The following is a 17,693-nucleotide window of genomic DNA, read 5'->3' as shown; positions in this document are numbered from 1 at the left end:
CAAACACGACATGGTGTCCGCTAACGATTGGAGCTAATTTTCATTTCAAAAAGTCAAATGGCGCTCATTCCCTTCTGCGCCCTGCCGTGCACCCAAACAGTGCCCCCCCCACATATGGGGTACCAGCATACTCAGGACAAACTGGACAACAACTTTTGGCATCCAATTTCTCCTGTTACCCTTGTGAAAATAAAAAATAGCGTGCTAAAAAATCATTTTTGAGGAAAAAAAATGATTTTTTATTTTCACTGCTCTATGTTATAAACTTTTGTGAAGCACTTGGGGGTTCAAAGTGCTCACTACACATCTAGATAAGTTCCTTAAGGGGTCTAGTTTCCAAAATGGTGTCACTTGTGGGGGAGCTCCAATGTTTAGGCACACAGGGGCTCTCCAAACGCGACATGGTGTCCGATAACGATTGGAGCGAATTTTCCATTCAAAAAGTCAAATGGCGCTCCTTCCCTTCCGGGCCCTGCCGTGCACCCAAACAGTGGTTTATGACCACATATGAGGCATCGGTGTACTCAGGAGAAATTGCCCAACAAATTTTAGGATCCATTTTATCCTGTTGCCCATGTGAAAATGAAAAAACTGAGGCTAAAAGATAATTTTTGTGAAAAAAAGTACTTTTTTTACGGATCAATTTGAGAAGCACCTGGGGGTTCAAAGTGATCACTATGCATCTAGATAAGTTCCTTGGGGGGGTCTAGTTTCCAAAATGGGGTCACTTGTGGGGGAGCTCCAGTGTTTAGGCACACAGCGACTCTCCAAACGCGACATGGCAAGCGCTAAATATTCCAGCATATTTTCCATTCAAAAAGTCAAATGGCACTCCTTCCCTTCTGAGCCCTGCCGTGCGCCCAAACAGTGGTTTTTGACCACATATGAGGTATCGGTGTACTCAGGGGAAATTGCCCAACAAATTTTAGGATCCATTTTATCCTGTTGCCCATGTGAAAAATGAAGAAATTGATGCTGAAAGAAAATTTTGGTTGGAAAAATTAAAATGTCCTTTTTTTCCTTCCATGTTGCTTTAGTTCCTGTGAAACACCTAAAGGGTTAATAATCTTCTTGAATGTAGTTTTGGGTAGCTTGAGGGGTGCAGTTTTTAGAATGGTGTCACTTTTGGGTATTTTCTGCCATATAGACCCCTCAAAGTGACTTCAAATGTGAGGTGGTCCCTAAAAAAAATGGTTTTGTAAATTTTGTTGTAAAAATGAGAAATCACTGGTCAACTTTTAACCCTTATAACTTCCTAACAAAAAAATATTTTGCTTCCAAAATTGTGCTGATGTAAAGTAGACATGTGGGAAATGTTATTTAGTAACTATTTTGTGTCACATAACTCTCTAGTTTAACAGAATAAAAATTCAAAATTTGAAAATCGCGAAATTTTCAAAATTTTCGCCAAATTTCTGATTTTTTCACAAATAAACGCAAAAATTATCGATCTAAATTTACCACTAACATGAAGCCCAATATGTCACGAAAAAACAATCTCAGAATCGCTAGGATGCGTTGAAGCCAGGGCTGTGGAGTCGGTAAGCCAAACCTGTGACTCCGACTCCTCAATTTCCCTTACACCGACTCCGACTCCACACATATTGCTTATATTTAAGTGAAAAATTTATTGTAGTACAATGTGAACCTCAGACATTTAATCATTTTTATGATCCAATAATCAAGATATTTAGATAGAACAGAATATATATTGGTGTACTACCCGGCTTTCATTCTTTTTGGTACAGATAAGATATGGAGACAGATATGGATAAATGGATATATAGATAGAGCAGATTTCTAATCTGCTTTTGCTATTGAAAACATTATCTATGAGCTCAAAAACCTTTCAGGTGATGCAGTTTTTTAAAAAGATGATCAGCTTTTGCAGCTGAAAAACGTATCCTCAAAAAACACGAAAAACGCTGTGTGAATGTAGCCTTAGATCAGGAATATAACAGCCATTTATAGGACATTTCATAACTTTCCCAAACTCCTATGAAAAAATATTCAGCACATCCTGCATTGAATTACTGTACCCAATTTATTATATATTTTAGGAGTCGGAGTCGGTCCATTTTACACCGACTCCACCAAAATGAGCACCGACTCAGACTCCACAGCCCTGGTTGAAGCGTTCCAGAGTTATTACCTCATAAAGGGACACTGGTCAGAATTGCAAAAAAATGGCCAGGTCATTAAGGTCAAAATAGGCTGGGTCATGAAGGGGTTAATAGAATGGCCCCTTTCCTCCAGGATCCCAACAATCCAGCCCCTTATTTCACACTTTACAGCTTCTCCTTGCACAGCTAGCTTAAAGGGGCTGTCCTCTCAGACTATTTAAGTGGAAGAATTTGGGGCTAATTTTGAGTAATTGCAGTTTGCCTTTTAGAACCCTCGTAGTTTAGTCTACAGCAGGATGTAAAACGGGCTAAGAATGTGTGAGCTCGCTTTTAATGTCCAATGGGAGACTATGTAACTAGTGTCCGAGCTCCTCAGCGAATTTATGACCACAAAAGTGATGAGAGAAACAGTCTAAGCTAAACTAAAATTTTTAATGAAACTCCGATCTTTTTGTCCCAAAGACATGCATTCAAGGAAATGCCCCTTTAAGAAAAAGCCCCGAGGCTCTCCAGAATCAGGATTGGAGGGAGATCTTAGACTACAGAGACCCATCGATGGCCGTGATGAGTCTGCTCCTTTACCTATAGGTTTCATTCATCTACTCACTTCTTTGTCATCCGCTTTGCCACCACGGGCACCACGTCCTCTTCCGCGGCCCCTGCCTCTTCCACGACCCCGGCCTCGGCCCCCACTGCCAAAGCCTCCGCGGAAACCTCCCCTATTAGCACCGGCGTCATCCGCCATTTGCTGCAAAAAACATTAAATAAATTTAGTTACGTTAGGATCAAAGTGTTTAAAGAACCCCCCTCCCCCATCAATGTCAACCCAGTCATTGCCAGTGCCCACCCTACACCAGGAGTCATAAGGGGGCTTGAGAGGTTACAAGCAAAGATGGGGGCCCCTACATCAGACCAGAGGCCAGCCGAGAACAGCGCCCCCTACAGCAGCCCAGAGCCCAGCCGAGAACAGCGCCCCCTACAGCAGCCCAGCCGAGAACAGCGCCCCCTACAGCAGCCCAGCCGAGAACAGCCGAGAACAGCGCCCCCTACAGCAGCCCAGCCGAGAACAGCGCCCCCTACACCAGCCCAGCGCCCAGCCGAGAACAGCGCCCCCTACACCAGCCCAGCGCCCAGCCGAGAACAGCGCCCCCTACACCAGCCCAGCAGAGAACAGCGCCCCCTACACCAGCCCAGCAGAGAACAGCGCCCCCTACACCAGCCCAGCAGAGAACAGCGCCCCCTACACCAGCCCAGCAGAGAACAGCGCCCCCTACACCAGCCCAGCAGAGAACAGCGCCCCCTACACCAGCCCAGCAGAGAACAGCGCCCCCTACACCAGCCCAGCAGAGAACAGCGCCCCCTACACCAGCCCAGCAGAGAACAGCGCCCCCTACACCAGCCCAGCAGAGAACAGCGCCCCCTACACCAGCCCAGCAGAGAACAGCGCCCCCTACACCAGCCCAGCAGAGAACAGCGCCCCCTACACCAGCCCAGCAGAGAACAGCGCCCCCTACACCAGCCCAGCAGAGAACAGCGCCCCCTACACCAGCCCAGCAGAGAACAGCGCCCCCTACACCAGCCCAGCAGAGAACAGCGCCCCCTACACCAGCCCAGCAGAGAACAGCGCCCCCTACACCAGCCCAGCAGAGAACAGCGCCCCCTACACCAGCCCAGCAGAGAACAGCGCCCCCTACATCAGCCCAGCAGAGAACAGCGCCCCCTACATCAGCCCAGCAGAGAACAGCGCCCCCTACATCAGCCCAGCAGAGAACAGCGCCCCCTACATCAGCCCAGCAGAGAACAGCGCCCCCTACATCAGCCCAGCAGAGAACAGCGCCCCCTACATCAGCCCAGCAGAGAACAGCGCCCCCTACAGCAGACCAGAGCACAGCGCCCCCTACAGCAGACCAGAGCTGTACATCCGCCATAGTTGTGTCTAGGCTGCACAATCCTGCACTGACACACTGTAACAATAGACTCAAGATGGTCTTAAGTGTAAACCCCCCCGCGGAGAGAAGCACATGGTCCTTATTACCAGAGGAGGCCGGAAAGACAAGGACCCCACTACAGGGAGCCCCCACTAATATCACCATGGAAACAGCCACCGGCTCACACACGCTCAAACTACCCCAACATATAGGGGCCAAGGGGCAGGATGGCCCCGATAGCCGCGGATTACCGCCCGGCCTCCCCTCACAATCCCGCCAGCAGCAGCTACTCACGTGACGTCGAAAAGACTAGAAGGGCGGAAGTGGGCGGAAGACGCCTCTTATACCGCGAAACAACGCGAGAGCCGAGCGCGCGCAGCTAGGATGGGGCGTGGCTGCTGGTGACGTCACCGCCCAGGCTGGCGGCAGGAAACTATAAAGGAGGCGCCCTAACAGCGCGGAGCCTTTCCCGAGACTCGTCCTGGACCGCGTGGTGAAGGTGAGAGGCTGCAGGGGGGGAAGAATGCGGGTGATTGTGGGTAGTGAGGTGCAGGATGGCTTACGGGTGTGTTATCACTGTTTGTAAAGAATTTCTACACTTGCTGGCAGAGGTGTAGCTTGGGGTTTAGCTCAGGGGGGCGAAACATGGGAGTGGGCCCCGGTAACCCTGCTTACAGCTATAGAGGCACACCCTAACTGTCAGCATAACTTGCTGATGAGCATGGTATTACTGAAAACAAATCTCTATAAAAGTTATTAATGCCCTATGGTGCTAGATATCACTACTGCAGAACATACAGGAGTTTACACTACAGGTATAAATGGTGACTTACAGGTGATGTTCTTTCTGATGTAAACATTCACTTTTCCTGTGACTTCCATCTGGCTCAGACCATCATGACAACTTCTCCAGCTAGGTCTCAGCTGCAGAGATTAAAACAAAGACACATATGATTTCTCACTTTTCCAGCACCGTTCCCATCTATTCCCTGCCTGCACAAACTCCTCATCCTACTGATACTGCCACCTCTGACAGTCACAAAACTGAGTGCCCCCATAACAATAATGTTTCTTAAGTGCCCACTTAACATTTAATGTTGTCGAGAGTCCCAAAATGTACACAGAATAAGGGACTCACAGATCCACCATACACAGTATATTTCCCCTACAGCTCCCCCAAATAAAGTATGGGTGGCCCACAGCTTCCATATATACAGTATTATGGGCCCACATGTTCCCTATACACAGTATGGTGGGTCCACAGCTCCTCTATGCACAGTATGAAGAGCCTACAGCTTCCCTTGACATAACACGGTATCGGGGGCCCACAGCTCTCCTAGACACGGTATCGGGGGCCCACAGCTCTCCTAGACACGGTATCGGGGGCCCACAGCTCTCCTAGACACGGTATCGGGGGCCCACAGCTCTCCTAGACACGGTATCGGGGGCCCACAGCTCTCCTAGACACGGTATCGGGGGCCCACAGCTCTCCTAGACACGGTATCGGGGGGCCCACAGCTCTCCTAGACACGGTATCGGGGGGCCCACAGCTCTCCTAGACACGGTATCGGGGGGCCCACAGCTCTCCTAGACACGGTATCGGGGGGCCCACAGCTCTCCTAGACACGGTATCGGGGGGCCCACAGCTCTCCTAGACACGGTATCGGGGGGCCCACAGCTCTCCTAGACACGGTATCGGGGGGCCCACAGCTCTCCTAGACACGGTATCGGGGGGCCCACAGCTCTCCTAGACACGGTATCGGGGGGCCCACAGCTCTCCTAGACACGGTATCGGGGGGCCCACAGCTCTCCTAGACACGGTATCGGGGGGCCCACAGCTCTCCTAGACACGGTATCGGGGGGCCCACAGCTCTCCTAGACACGGTATCGGGGGGCCCACAGCTCTCCTAGACACGGTATCGGGGGGCCCACAGCTCTCCTAGACACGGTATCGGGGGGCCCACTGCTCTCCTAGACACGGTATCGGGGGGCCCACTGCTCTCCTAGACACGGTATCGGGGGGCCCACTGCTCTCCTAGACACGGTATCGGGGGGCCCACTGCTCTCCTAGACACGGTATCGGGGGGCCCACTGCTCTCCTAGACACGGTATCGGGGGGCCCACTGCTCTCCTAGACACGGTATCGGGGGGCCCACTGCTCTCCTAGACACGGTATCGGGGGGCCCACTGCTCTCCTAGACACGGTATCGGGGGGCCCACTGCTCTCCTAGACACGGTATCGGGGGGCCCACTGCTCTCCTAGACACGGTATCGGGGGGCCCACTGCTCTCCTAGACACGGTATCGGGGGGCCCACTGCTCTCCTAGACACGGTATCGGGGGGCCCACTGCTCTCCTAGACACGGTATCGGGGGGCCCACTGCTCTCCTAGACACGGTATCGGGGGGCCCACTGCTCTCCTAGACACGGTATCGGGGGGCCCACTGCTCTCCTAGACACGGTATCGGGGGGCCCACTGCTCTCCTAGACACGGTATCGGGGGGCCCACTGCTCTCCTAGACACGGTATCGGGGGGCCCACTGCTCTCCTAGACACGGTATCGGGGGGCCCACTGCTCTCCTAGACACGGTATCGGGGGCCCACTGCTCTCCTAGACACGGTATCGGGGGGCCCACTGCTCTCCTAGACACGGTATCGGGGGGCCCACTGCTCTCCTAGACACGGTATCGGGGGGCCCACTGCTCTCCTAGACACGGTATCGGGGGGCCCACTGCTCTCCTAGACACGGTATCGGGGGGCCCACTGCTCTCCTAGACACGGTATCGGGGGGCCCACTGCTCTCCTAGACACGGTATCGGGGGGGCCCACTGCTCTCCTAGACACGGTATCGGGGGGGCCCACTGCTCTCCTAGACACGGTATCGGGGGGCCCACTGCTCTCCTAGACACGGTATCGGGGGGCCCACAGCTCTCCTAGACACGGTATCGGGGGGCCCACAGCTCTCCTATAAACAATGATGGGCCTTCTGCGCTCAAACACAATATAATGAACTCCACAGTAGTCATCACAGTGGATAAAGGCCCCCACAGGAACGCCGCACTATATAATGGCCTCCACACTGTCTAATGGCTCCCACAGTAACCCCAATACGATATATTGGTCCTCACACTTTATATTAGCCTCTACAGTCGTCTCCACACTATATGATGGCCCCAATATTAGCTCACATTGTATAATGGCCCTACAGTAGTCCCCATGCTTTATATAGACTCCCCACACTGTGAGGGCCTCTCATATTATCCCCCAAGCTGTATGATGGACCTCTCGTTAGCGCCCAAACTGTATAATGGCCCCAACAGTAGTCCTGATCCTCTATAATGGCCACCACACCATATGAGGGCCCCCTGAAATTGTGTTCACATTGGACTAAATGGATTGTGAATACAATGTAATTCTTGTTACATACCTCTCGAGTGCTGAGTTCTACTTATATTCACGTTTAATAAAGTCCCCCGAGTCTCCCCATGTACAGTAATAATGGCCCCAGTATCGGTGATGTGAGCAGGCGGCCATGTGATCGTGGGTATACAACTTGCAGTAATGTCGCCTACACTCTTTTGGCTTCTCGCAATTCTTTTGAAAGACGCCCAACATGTCTAGTCAGTGTGTGCAAATAGCACACGTGAGCTTGCATGACCACCTGATCGCGCCTGATCGGACTCTTGGCAGCAGGCACTGTGCACCTTGTCATATGGCAGTCACATAGCTTGACTGCAGACTTTAATCCCAAGCCTGGACTACCCCTTTACAGGGCGCCTGACAGGTGATACAGGCTGCTCAACCTATATGCAGCGTGTATCCGCCCCGGCTGTAGTCTCTCACCAGGTAGGGATGTCTCTGTAAGGGTATGTGCACACGTTGCGGATTCGTGTTTGGAATTTTCTGCGCAGAATCTGCTATTTTTGGTAGAATCCGCAGGGAAAAATCAGAGCGTATTACCTGCAGATTTTGTGTGGATTTCGCCTTTGTTTTTACACCTGCAGATTCCTATAATGGAATGGGTGTATAAACGCTGCAGAATCCGCACAAAGAATTGACATGCCGCGGAAAATAAACCGCTGTTTCCACGCGGCTTTTTCTGCAGTATGTGCACAGGGTATTTTTTTTCCATAGGAAAACATTGTACTGTAATCTCTTGTGGATCCACACAGCCATCCGCGTGTGCACATACCCAAAAGCTGCGGCGTTTCAGAGAAAACCTACTGCGAGCGGCGCTATGCACTAGTCCTACAGACAGGTCACTGGTGCCCTCTTCCCGCCCGCTGACAGTGACTGAAACGTGTCATCCTATGTGTGTGTATAGCAGAGACTTGTCAGTCACCATGAGCAGCCGGGGAGAAGCCGCCAGGGACCTGTCTGTAGGACTAGTGCACAGCGCCGCTCGCTCCCCAGCAGCTATTAGTATGTTTTTCTCTGAAACGCGGCAGCTTTTCGGTATGTGCAGAAGTTCAGGCATTGGCAGCGCTTTCGACGTAGCACATGTCCGTCTCTGCAGGTGAGCTGTGGATGTCGGTGCATGCATAGTGGACATAGGATTTCTAGAAATCCCATCCACTATGCTGTAACATCTGGACGCTGTGGGTTGGGCGCTGTGGATGTACGCACCGTCCAACCCGCAGCGTTTACTGATCATGGGAACATACCTGGCTGGGACAGCCGCTGCTGACAGACGCTGCACAACCCATGAGCGTCCTGTATCACTGGTCAGGAGAGGTTTAATAACGTTATTATAAGAAGTAATTTACTATAACAGTATTACATATAATGCAGCTCATGCTGCGGTTACTGTATGGGGGCTTGTTGTACTCACAGGCTGGGCGTATAAGACCCCTGGCTGTAAGAATAATAAGCCCCCTACCTCCCTTTCAGCCCCCAAACAGCACATGTGCTGTGGGTGTAGTGCAAAATAGTAAGTAAACACTAATAAGCCCCCTGTCCTCCCTCTACCACCCCTTCAGCTCCCACCCTACCCCCATCTTATCACATTCACCCCACAGTGATCACTACATACCTGAATTTACTTAGCATTATACTTTCTGGCTGCCTTCAGATGAAGTTTGCAGGGGCCCTGGCAATTTCTCATCCAGTGCTGCAGGTGAAGAGCATGCGATGAGGTCAGGCCCAGGCAGTGTCAGAGGACACTCAAGGGTGAGCACTAGGACCCAGGGGAGCCCCAGCCTGCATGAGCCAGAGCAAGGAGCAGAGCTGACCCCAGCCTGTCAGTGATCAGGTCAGCTCTGTGTTACCCCTGCACTGAGGACTCTGCCACGCTGTGAGCCTGTGTGCACATTCTCAGGAAGGCAGCCTTATGACAGAAGTGATCATGGATTGGGGGGCCCCTTCATGGGACGGGGCCTGGGGCGACTGCCACCCCAGTAGCTAAGCTACTGTTTACTGGTAATGGTGTATATAGTGTAGTGGTGCAGACTATGCTCCTCTGGGTGGGGGTGTATATAGTGTAGTGGTGCAGACTATGCTCCTCTGGGTGGGGGTGTATATAGTGTAGTGGTGCAGACTATGCTCCTCTGGGTGGGAGGGTGTACAGTCATGGCCAAAAGTTTAGAGAATGACACAAATATTAATTTTTACAAAGTCTACTGCTTCATTTTTTCTAATGGCAATTTGCATATACTCCAGAATGTTATAAAGAGTGATCAGCTTAACAGCAATTACTTGCAAAGTCAATATTTGCCTAGAAAATGAACTTTATCCCCCAAAACACATTTCAACATCATTGCAGCCCTGCCTTAAAAGGACCAGCTAACATCGTTTCAGTGATTGCTCCATTAACACAGGTGTGGGTGTTGATGAGGACAGGGCTGGAGATCAATCTGTCATGATTAAGTAAGAATGGCACCACTGGACACTTTAAAAGGAGGCTGGTGCTTGGCATCATTGTTTCTCTTCTGTTAACCATGGTTATCTCTAAAGAAACACGTGCAGTCATCATTGCACTGCACAAAAATGGCCTAACAGGGAAGAGTATCGCAGCTAGAAAGATTGCACCTCAGTCAACAATCTATTGCATCATCAAGAACTTCAAGGAGAGAGGTTCCCTTGTTGCCAAAAAGGCTCCAGGGCGCTCAAGAAAGACCAGCAAGCGCCAGGACCGTCTCAAGTGTTTCAGCTGCAGGATCGGGCTAGCAGCAGTGCAGAGCTTGCTCAGGAATGGCAGCAGGCAGGTGTGAGTGCATCTGCACGCACTGTGAGGCGGAGACTCTTGGAGCAAGGCCTGGTCTCAAGGAGGGGAGCAAAGAAGCCACTTCTCTCCAGAAAAAACATCATGAACAGACTGATATTCTGCAAGAGGTACAGGGAGTGGACTGCTGAGGACTGGGGTAAAGTAATTTTCTCTGATGAATCCCCTTTTCGATTGTTTGGGACATCTGGAAAACGGCTTATTCGGAGAAGACCAGGTGAGCGCTACCACCAGTCTTGTCTCATGCCATCTGTCAAGCATCCTGAAACCATTCATGTGTGGGGTGGCTTCTCAGCCAAGGGAATGGGCTCTCTCTCAGTCTTGCCTAAAAACACAGCCATGAATAAAGAATGGTACCAGAATGTCCTCCGAGAGCAACTTCTCCCAACCATCCAAGAGCAGTTTGGCGATCAACAATGCCTTTTTCAACATGATGGAGCACCTTGCCATAAAGCAAAGGTGATAACTAAATGGCTCAGGGAACAAAACATAGAGATTTTGGGACCATGGCCTGGAAACTCCCCAGATCTTAATCCCATTGAGAACTTGTGGTCAATCAAGAGACGGGTGGACAAACAAAAACCTTCAAATTCAGACAAAATAAAAGCATTGATTTTGCAAGAATGGACTGCTATCAGTCAGGATTTGATCCAGAAGTTGATTGAGAGCATGCCAGGGAGAATTGCTGAGGTCCTGAAGAACACTGCAAATATTGACTTGCTGCATTAACTCATTCTAACTGTCAATATAACCTTTTGTTACTCATAATATGATTGCAATTATATTTCTGTATGTGATAAAAACATCTGACAAACACACATAAAAACCAGAGGCCAGCAGATCATGTGAAAATATAATATTTGTGTCATTCTCTAAACTTTTGGCCATGACTGTATATAGTGTAGTGGTGCAGACTATGCTCCTCTGGGTGGGGGGGGGTGTATAGTGTAGTGGTGCAGACTATGCTCCTCTGGGTGGGGGGGGTGTATAGTGTAGTGGTGCAGACTATGCTCCTCTGGGTGGGGGGGTGTATATAGTGTAGTGGTGCAGACTATGCTCCTCTGGGTGGGGGGGTGTATATAGTGTAGTGGTGCGGACTATGCTCCTCTGGGTGGGGGGTGTATATAGTGTAGTGGTGCAGACTATGCTCCTCTGGGTGGGGGGGTGTATAGTGTAGTGGTGCAGACTATGCTCCTCTGGGTGGGGGGGTAGTGGTGCAGACTATGCTCCTCTGGGTGGGGGGTGTATATAGTGTAGTGGTGCGGACTATGCTCCTCTGGGTGGGGGGTGTATATAGTGTAGTGGTGCAGACTATGCTCCTCTGGGTGGGGGGTGTATATAGTGTAGTGGTGTAGACTATGCTCCTCTGGGTGGGGGGGTATATATAGTGTAGTGGTGCAGACTATGCTCCTCTGGGTGGGGGGGTGTATAGTGTAGTGGTGCAGACTATGCTCCTCTGGGTGGGGGGGTAGTGGTGCAGACTATGCTCCTCTGGGTGGGGGGGTGTATATAGTGTAGTGGTGCGGACTATGCTCCTCTGGGTGGGGGGGTGTATATAGTGTAGTGGTGCGGACTATGCTCCTCTGGGTGGGGGGGTGTATATAGTGTAGTGGTGTAGACTATGCTCCTCTGGGTGGGGGGGTATATATAGTGTAGTGGTGCAGACTATGCTCCTCTGGGTGGGGGGGTGTATATAGTGTAGTGGTGTAGACTATGCTCCTCTGGGTGGGGGGGTGTATAGTGTAGTGGTGCAGACTATGCGCCTCTGGGTGGGGGGGTGTATATAGTGTAGTGGTGTAGACTATGCTCCTCTGGGTGGGGGGGTATATATAGTGTAGTGGTGCAGACTATGCTCCTCTGGGTGGGGGGGTGTATATAGTGTAGTGGTGTAGACTATGCTCCTCTGGGTGGGGGGGTGTATAGTGTAGTGGTGCAGACTATGCTCCTCTGGGTGGGGGGGTGTATATAGTGTAGTGGTGCAGACTATGCTCCTCTGGGTGGGGGGGTGTATATAGTGTAGTGGTGTAGACTATGCTCCTCTGGGTGGGGGGGTGTATATAGTGTAGTGGTGCAGACTATGCTCCTCTGGGTGGGGGGGTGTATATAGTGTAATGTTACAGGGTTTGGTGTATATAGTGTAGTGGTGCAGGATTGACTGGGGGGTATATAGTGTAATTGGCTACTCTGGAGTGGGTGGTATACAGTGTAATGTGGGCTGGGCATATATATAGTGTAAGGCTGTGTTCACATGTCTGGAATGCCTGCAGATTTTATGCGTGTTTTTGCTGCAAAAATGCATAAAATAAGCAAGCCATTGTATTCCACACATGCTGTGCTAATGCTGCGTATTTTTCTGGGGCAAAATTGCATCACGGAAAAATACGCAGCAGGCTCATTCTTTTTGCGGAAAATGTGTGGCTGGTACCCGGGGTCTGGAGGAGACTGTCCTCCAGGCCCTGGGTACCATATCCCTGGGGGAAAAAAAAGAAAAAATCGTGATAAATTTGCCTTCCGATGTCCCCAGGCTTCAGCGATGCTCCTGGTAACTCCCGTTCCAAGCAATGCCTTACGCGATAATGACCTGTGATGACGTAGCGTACGTCATCAGAGGTCTTTGTCACAAGTATCGCTGGGACCGGGAGCATTGCTGAGGCCTGGGGATGCCGGAAGGTGAGAATATCCCGTGTTTTTTTTTTTATCTTTAACATATGTTTTTACTACTGATGCTTAGGCAGCCGCAATAGTAAAAAGTTGGTCACTTGTCAAATGAGTGTGACCAACCTGTCGATCAGCAGGTGGATTTTTCGCGTATTTCCTGATGCCGGGAGCTGCGGAACTGCTGCAGAAAATTCCTTGAAAAATCTGCACTTGCGCACATAGCCTAATGGTGCAGGCTGGTGTGGGTGGTGTATATGTAATATGTAGTGATGCGTCCGGGGCTGGAGGTTTGTATGGCATAGCCTGGGCCCCAGGGTCAGCGTACAGGTAGGATGTTTGGGGCATAATGTCTGTAGGTGGAGATCTTGGCAGTCTGATGAATGACTTGTATTGGGGGATATTGGCATAGTGACTTTGGCACAAACTGAAAATTACTTCTGGCCTCTTCGTAGCCTTTAGTAAGATCACTGTGCCTACAGGAATTGGGAGCATTTAGCTCATTACCCATAACCTATATGTGTGTAATGAGACCCGTGTTCCTACACTAGTCTGGCTGTGCATACATGGAGTGTGCATGTGTCGTGTGACTGCACCTGATTAACCTTTTGTTTTCTTTATTTTAGACCTTGTCGGGGCTGCACTTGTGGAAGCTGAGCTAGAAAAATTTGCGGTGATCACCTGGCAGAGGCGCTAACATCATGGATAGTTAATAACACTGATTATGCGGTGACAATGCAGCCTGTCAGGGGTGGAATATACGGTTGTGTCCAAAAGTATTGAGGCTGACACAAGTTTTGTTTTTGGTGCTTGGTTTTGTTTTTGTGGCCAGATTGTTTTGAAGAGAGATAAGATAAATTACAAAGAAATGTAGTCATTTCCTTTCCATTAATGATTTTTAAACCCTGCCACTAAATGACCTGCTTACATCATTCCAGTGATCTTGTTAACGCTGGAGAAAGTGTTAACTAGGACAAGGCACTTGATATCACTTTCATGCTAATTAATTTAAAAGAGCAGACTGAACTATGGTACTGAAGCTTGAAATTGTCTTTTGTTAACCATGGTTACCTCTAAGGAAACACGTGCAGACATTATTGCTTTGCATCAAAAGGGATTATCAATCAAAGCTATTGCCGCTTCTACGATAGCCCCTAAATCAACCGTTTATCGGATCATCAAGAGCTTCAAAGAGAGTGGTTCGATTGCTGTGAAGAAGGCTTCAGGGCGCCCAAGAAAGACTAGCAAGTGCCAGGACAGTCTCCTAAAGAAGATTCAGCAAGAGGATCAGTTTAACACCAGTGCTGAGCTTGCTCTGGAATGGCAGCAGGCAGGGGTCAGTGCATCTGCTCGCACAGTGAGGAGAAGGCTTTTGGAGGCTGGGTTAGTGACGAAAAGGGTAGCAAAGAAGTCACTTCTCTCCCAGAATAACATAAAGGACAGACTGACATTCTGCAGGAAGTACAGGGATTGGACTGCAGCGGACTGGGGGAAAGTAATTTTCTCTGATAAAGCGACTTTTAGACTGTTAGGGGTATCTGGAAGAATGATGCTTCAGAGAAGGGGTGAGAGCTTCCCTGAGGCCTGTTTCATGCCATCAGTAAATAATTCTGGGACCATTCATGTGTGGGGTTGCTTTTCATCCAAGGGAGTGGGCTCACTTACAATCTTTCCTCAGACCCCAGCCATGAATAAAGAATGGTATCTAACCCTCCTCCAAGAGCAACTTCTCCCAACCATCCAGGAACAGTTTGGTGATGACCAATATGTTTTCCAGCATGATGATGCACCATGTCACAGGGCAAAACTGGTGACTAAGTGGCTCAGTGAGCAAAACATTGCAGTTCTGGGCTCATGGCCAGGAAACTCTCCAGATCTTAATCCCATTGAGAACCTGTGGTCAATCCTCAAAAAGCAGCTGGCCAAACAAAAAGTCCTAAGTTCTGATAAGCTCCAAGCAATGATTAGGGAAGAGTGGGCTGCAATCACTCAGGATTTGGCCCAGAAACTGATATCCAGCATGCCTGAGAGAATTGCAGAAGTCCTAAAAAATAAGGGGCAACGCTGTAAATATTCAGTCTTTAATGAAACTTGAATTTGTCAATAAAGGTTTAAATGTATTTCAGTATATCATAAAACAGACCTGGGCAATATGGCCTTGGTCCTCAGATTAATTCAATGGTGGAACAGGAGCCACCATTCAACGGAGTCTCAGTGCAGCAGGTACGATGATGTGACTAGATTGTAGCTGCTGTGCTGAGTCTTAGTTCACACACTGCACATTGGGGGTAATGGAACAAGGTGAGGTTTATTTTGTCAGTAGTGGGGGTGACTGCAGGCACCCTATTGTGTGTGAGGGGAGCTGTGCATCATCATACATCTATAAGGCTGAATAACAGGAGCATTAGGATTTACCGCGGCTATGCCCACCATGCGTAAAGTGAGCTCTTCATGTGCGAATGGTACCCAGGGTCTGGAGGAGAGGAGACTGTCCTCCAGGCCCTGGGTACCATAATTCTGTAAAAAATAGAATTCAAATAAAAAATAGGGATATACTCACCTTCTGTCAGCCCTCAGCCACGCTGCTGGCAACTTCCGTACCCAGGGATGCATTGCGCGAATCACCCCAGATGACGCCACGGTCATGTGACCGCTACGTCATCTGAGGTCATTGTCGCAATGCATCCCTGGGAATGGAGCTGGCCGGCAGAAGGCGAGTATATCCCTATTTTTTATTCTTACATTCTATCTTTTCTATTGATGCTGCATAGGCAGCATCAATAGTAAAAAGTTGGTCACACTTGTCAAGCACTATGCTTGTGTGTGACCAACCTGTCAATCACCTTTCCAAGCTAAAAATGCTAGTATTTTGCAGGAAAATGCATGCAAATTCTGCATGCGTTTTACCCACGGCAGGGAATTGCGGAAAATTCTGCAATGTGGGCACTCGGCCTAAATGATGCAGTTTTCATTACCTGCTACTGGTCATAGTTACCATAAGGCCCGTTGTCCTCTATGGGCAGCAGACTTATCTGCTCTAAATAACAATATATACAAGTTCATCATGTTGGTTTTTCTCCACAACAATCTCTGCCAAAACCTTTGCCTGTATACATGCCGGAACATTGAAATTACAACACCAAGAAGGACAAGTTGTAGGTTATGGAAATTGAGGAAGTGGTATTGTTTGTAAGATGTTTAAGCTCCAAACTGTCGAGTTACTTGAAGATCAGATAAAAGCAATTTTGGGGGGGCTCATAGCTTTATACTTACAGTATTTTTTTACTGTAAGATGCACCTCAACCCCCCTAAAAAAAGAAAAAATGGTGGGTGTGGCTTATAGTCTGAAAAGTAGCTTACGGGGGGGTTGCAGGAGTTGGGTGATTCTGCAGGCATTGGACTGAGAGGAGGGGGTGTGCAGAGGTGCGATTCTGCAAATCCCAAGCTTGCAGGAATGGGTGTTTGGTGTAAGGGCTCTGCCAATATTTTGTGAAATCTTGGAGCCCTTGCACTTCCATGGTTTCAATGTTGTGGACTCTGGGGATAATGAGGCAGCGTATGCAGATTGTGAACATCCCTTGCTACCAGCCTGGGATGGGACTGGCAGCATCACACCTGCTGTGACATTATTCCACCTGCTGGTAAGTTACATTTGGAGTGTAAGGGCCCCGTCACACATAGCTGAGTCACAAGTTTTGTGACGCAACCGTGATCTCACTAGCGAGATCGCTGTGTGTGACACTTACCAGCGACCGGCCCCCCTGCCGGTATCGCTGATCGCTGTTGGAAAGCCCTGGACAGATCTTTGATCGCTGGTCTCCCACTAGCCAGCACGCATCGCTGTGTGTGACCGGTGGGAGACCAGCGATCAGCTGGTAACTAAGGTACAGATCGGGTTTCCAAGGCTAGTTTCACACTTGCGTCTCAGGGCGCAGCGACAGCCTGCTCATGGCAGCAGCTAAGCCCCGCCCCTGCCGTACCCCTCCGATAGCTCCACCTCCGGGCGCATGACGCTGCATGCGTCCCCTATCTTTATCACTGAGGACGCAGGCCGTGCGCAGTATGCGTTTTGGTGGCGCCTGCGTCCTTTTGACGGTGCGCCGACCAGCGCCAAACGCAACCTGTTGCAATTTGGTGGCGCACCGTCAAAAGGACGATGCACGCCGCCAAACGCATACTGCGCACGGCCTGCGTCCCCAGTGGTAAAGATAGGGGACGCATGCAGCGTCATGTGCCCAGAGGCGGAGCTATCGGAGGGGGCGGGGCTTAGCGGCGGCCGTGCACAGGCCGTTGCTGCGCCCTGAAACGCAAATGTGAAACTAGCCTAAGGGATGTGTGTCACTTAGAAACCTGATGTGTACCTTAGTTACCAGCTCCCTGCATCTGCGTGCTGGTAGTTAAAGTACACAGCGATGCCGTTCGCTGGTGAAGCTGTCTTAACAGCTCACCAGTGATCCTGACATGTTGATATCGTTGTCGGGATCGCTGGTGAGTCGCTATGTGTGACGGGGCCCTAAGGCTATGTTCACATACTGTTTTTTTTTCAGAGTTTAGATGCAAATTTTAAGGCGCTTACTTGGCTCAGTAGCATTAATATATAGGTTTACTAGCAGTAGTTATGGTCAGTGTCCCTCTTGGTTTGCGGTAAATTAGGCTGGAGATCATGTGGGCAACACCATGAAGAGACCTTTGTGAGGTCCCACACTGGGGATTATGCTGTGGGGTACAGTAACTGTAACCCATTAGTCTACATTCCTGGTACACTAAC

General features: G+C 49.9%; 1 protein-coding gene and 1 non-coding gene across 2 annotated transcripts in view; one reads left to right on the top strand and one right to left on the bottom strand.

Moving 5' to 3' along the window:
- RPS2 (ribosomal protein S2) overlaps positions 1–17,693 on the bottom strand; it is a 35,164-nt gene that overhangs the window by 7,424 nt on the left and 10,047 nt on the right. Inside the window, exon 2 of the mRNA XM_073558410.1 lies at positions 2,731–2,871. Coding sequence (XP_073414511.1) covers positions 2,731–2,871 — 141 coding nt within the window. The remainder of the gene's footprint in view (positions 1–2,730; positions 2,872–17,693) is intronic.
- Positions 13,348–13,475, top strand: LOC141069307 (small nucleolar RNA ACA64). The gene has a single exon (XR_012226535.1). It is a non-coding gene; the product is annotated as a small nucleolar RNA ACA64 (small nucleolar RNA).

This window comes from Dendrobates tinctorius, unplaced genomic scaffold (genome assembly GCF_039654945.1).
Source record: "Dendrobates tinctorius isolate UK_male_01 unplaced genomic scaffold, ASM3965494v1 ptg000257l, whole genome shotgun sequence".
Lineage (NCBI taxonomy): Eukaryota > Metazoa > Chordata > Amphibia > Anura > Dendrobatidae > Dendrobates > Dendrobates tinctorius.
This window is presented reverse-complemented; position numbering and strand designations above follow the sequence as displayed.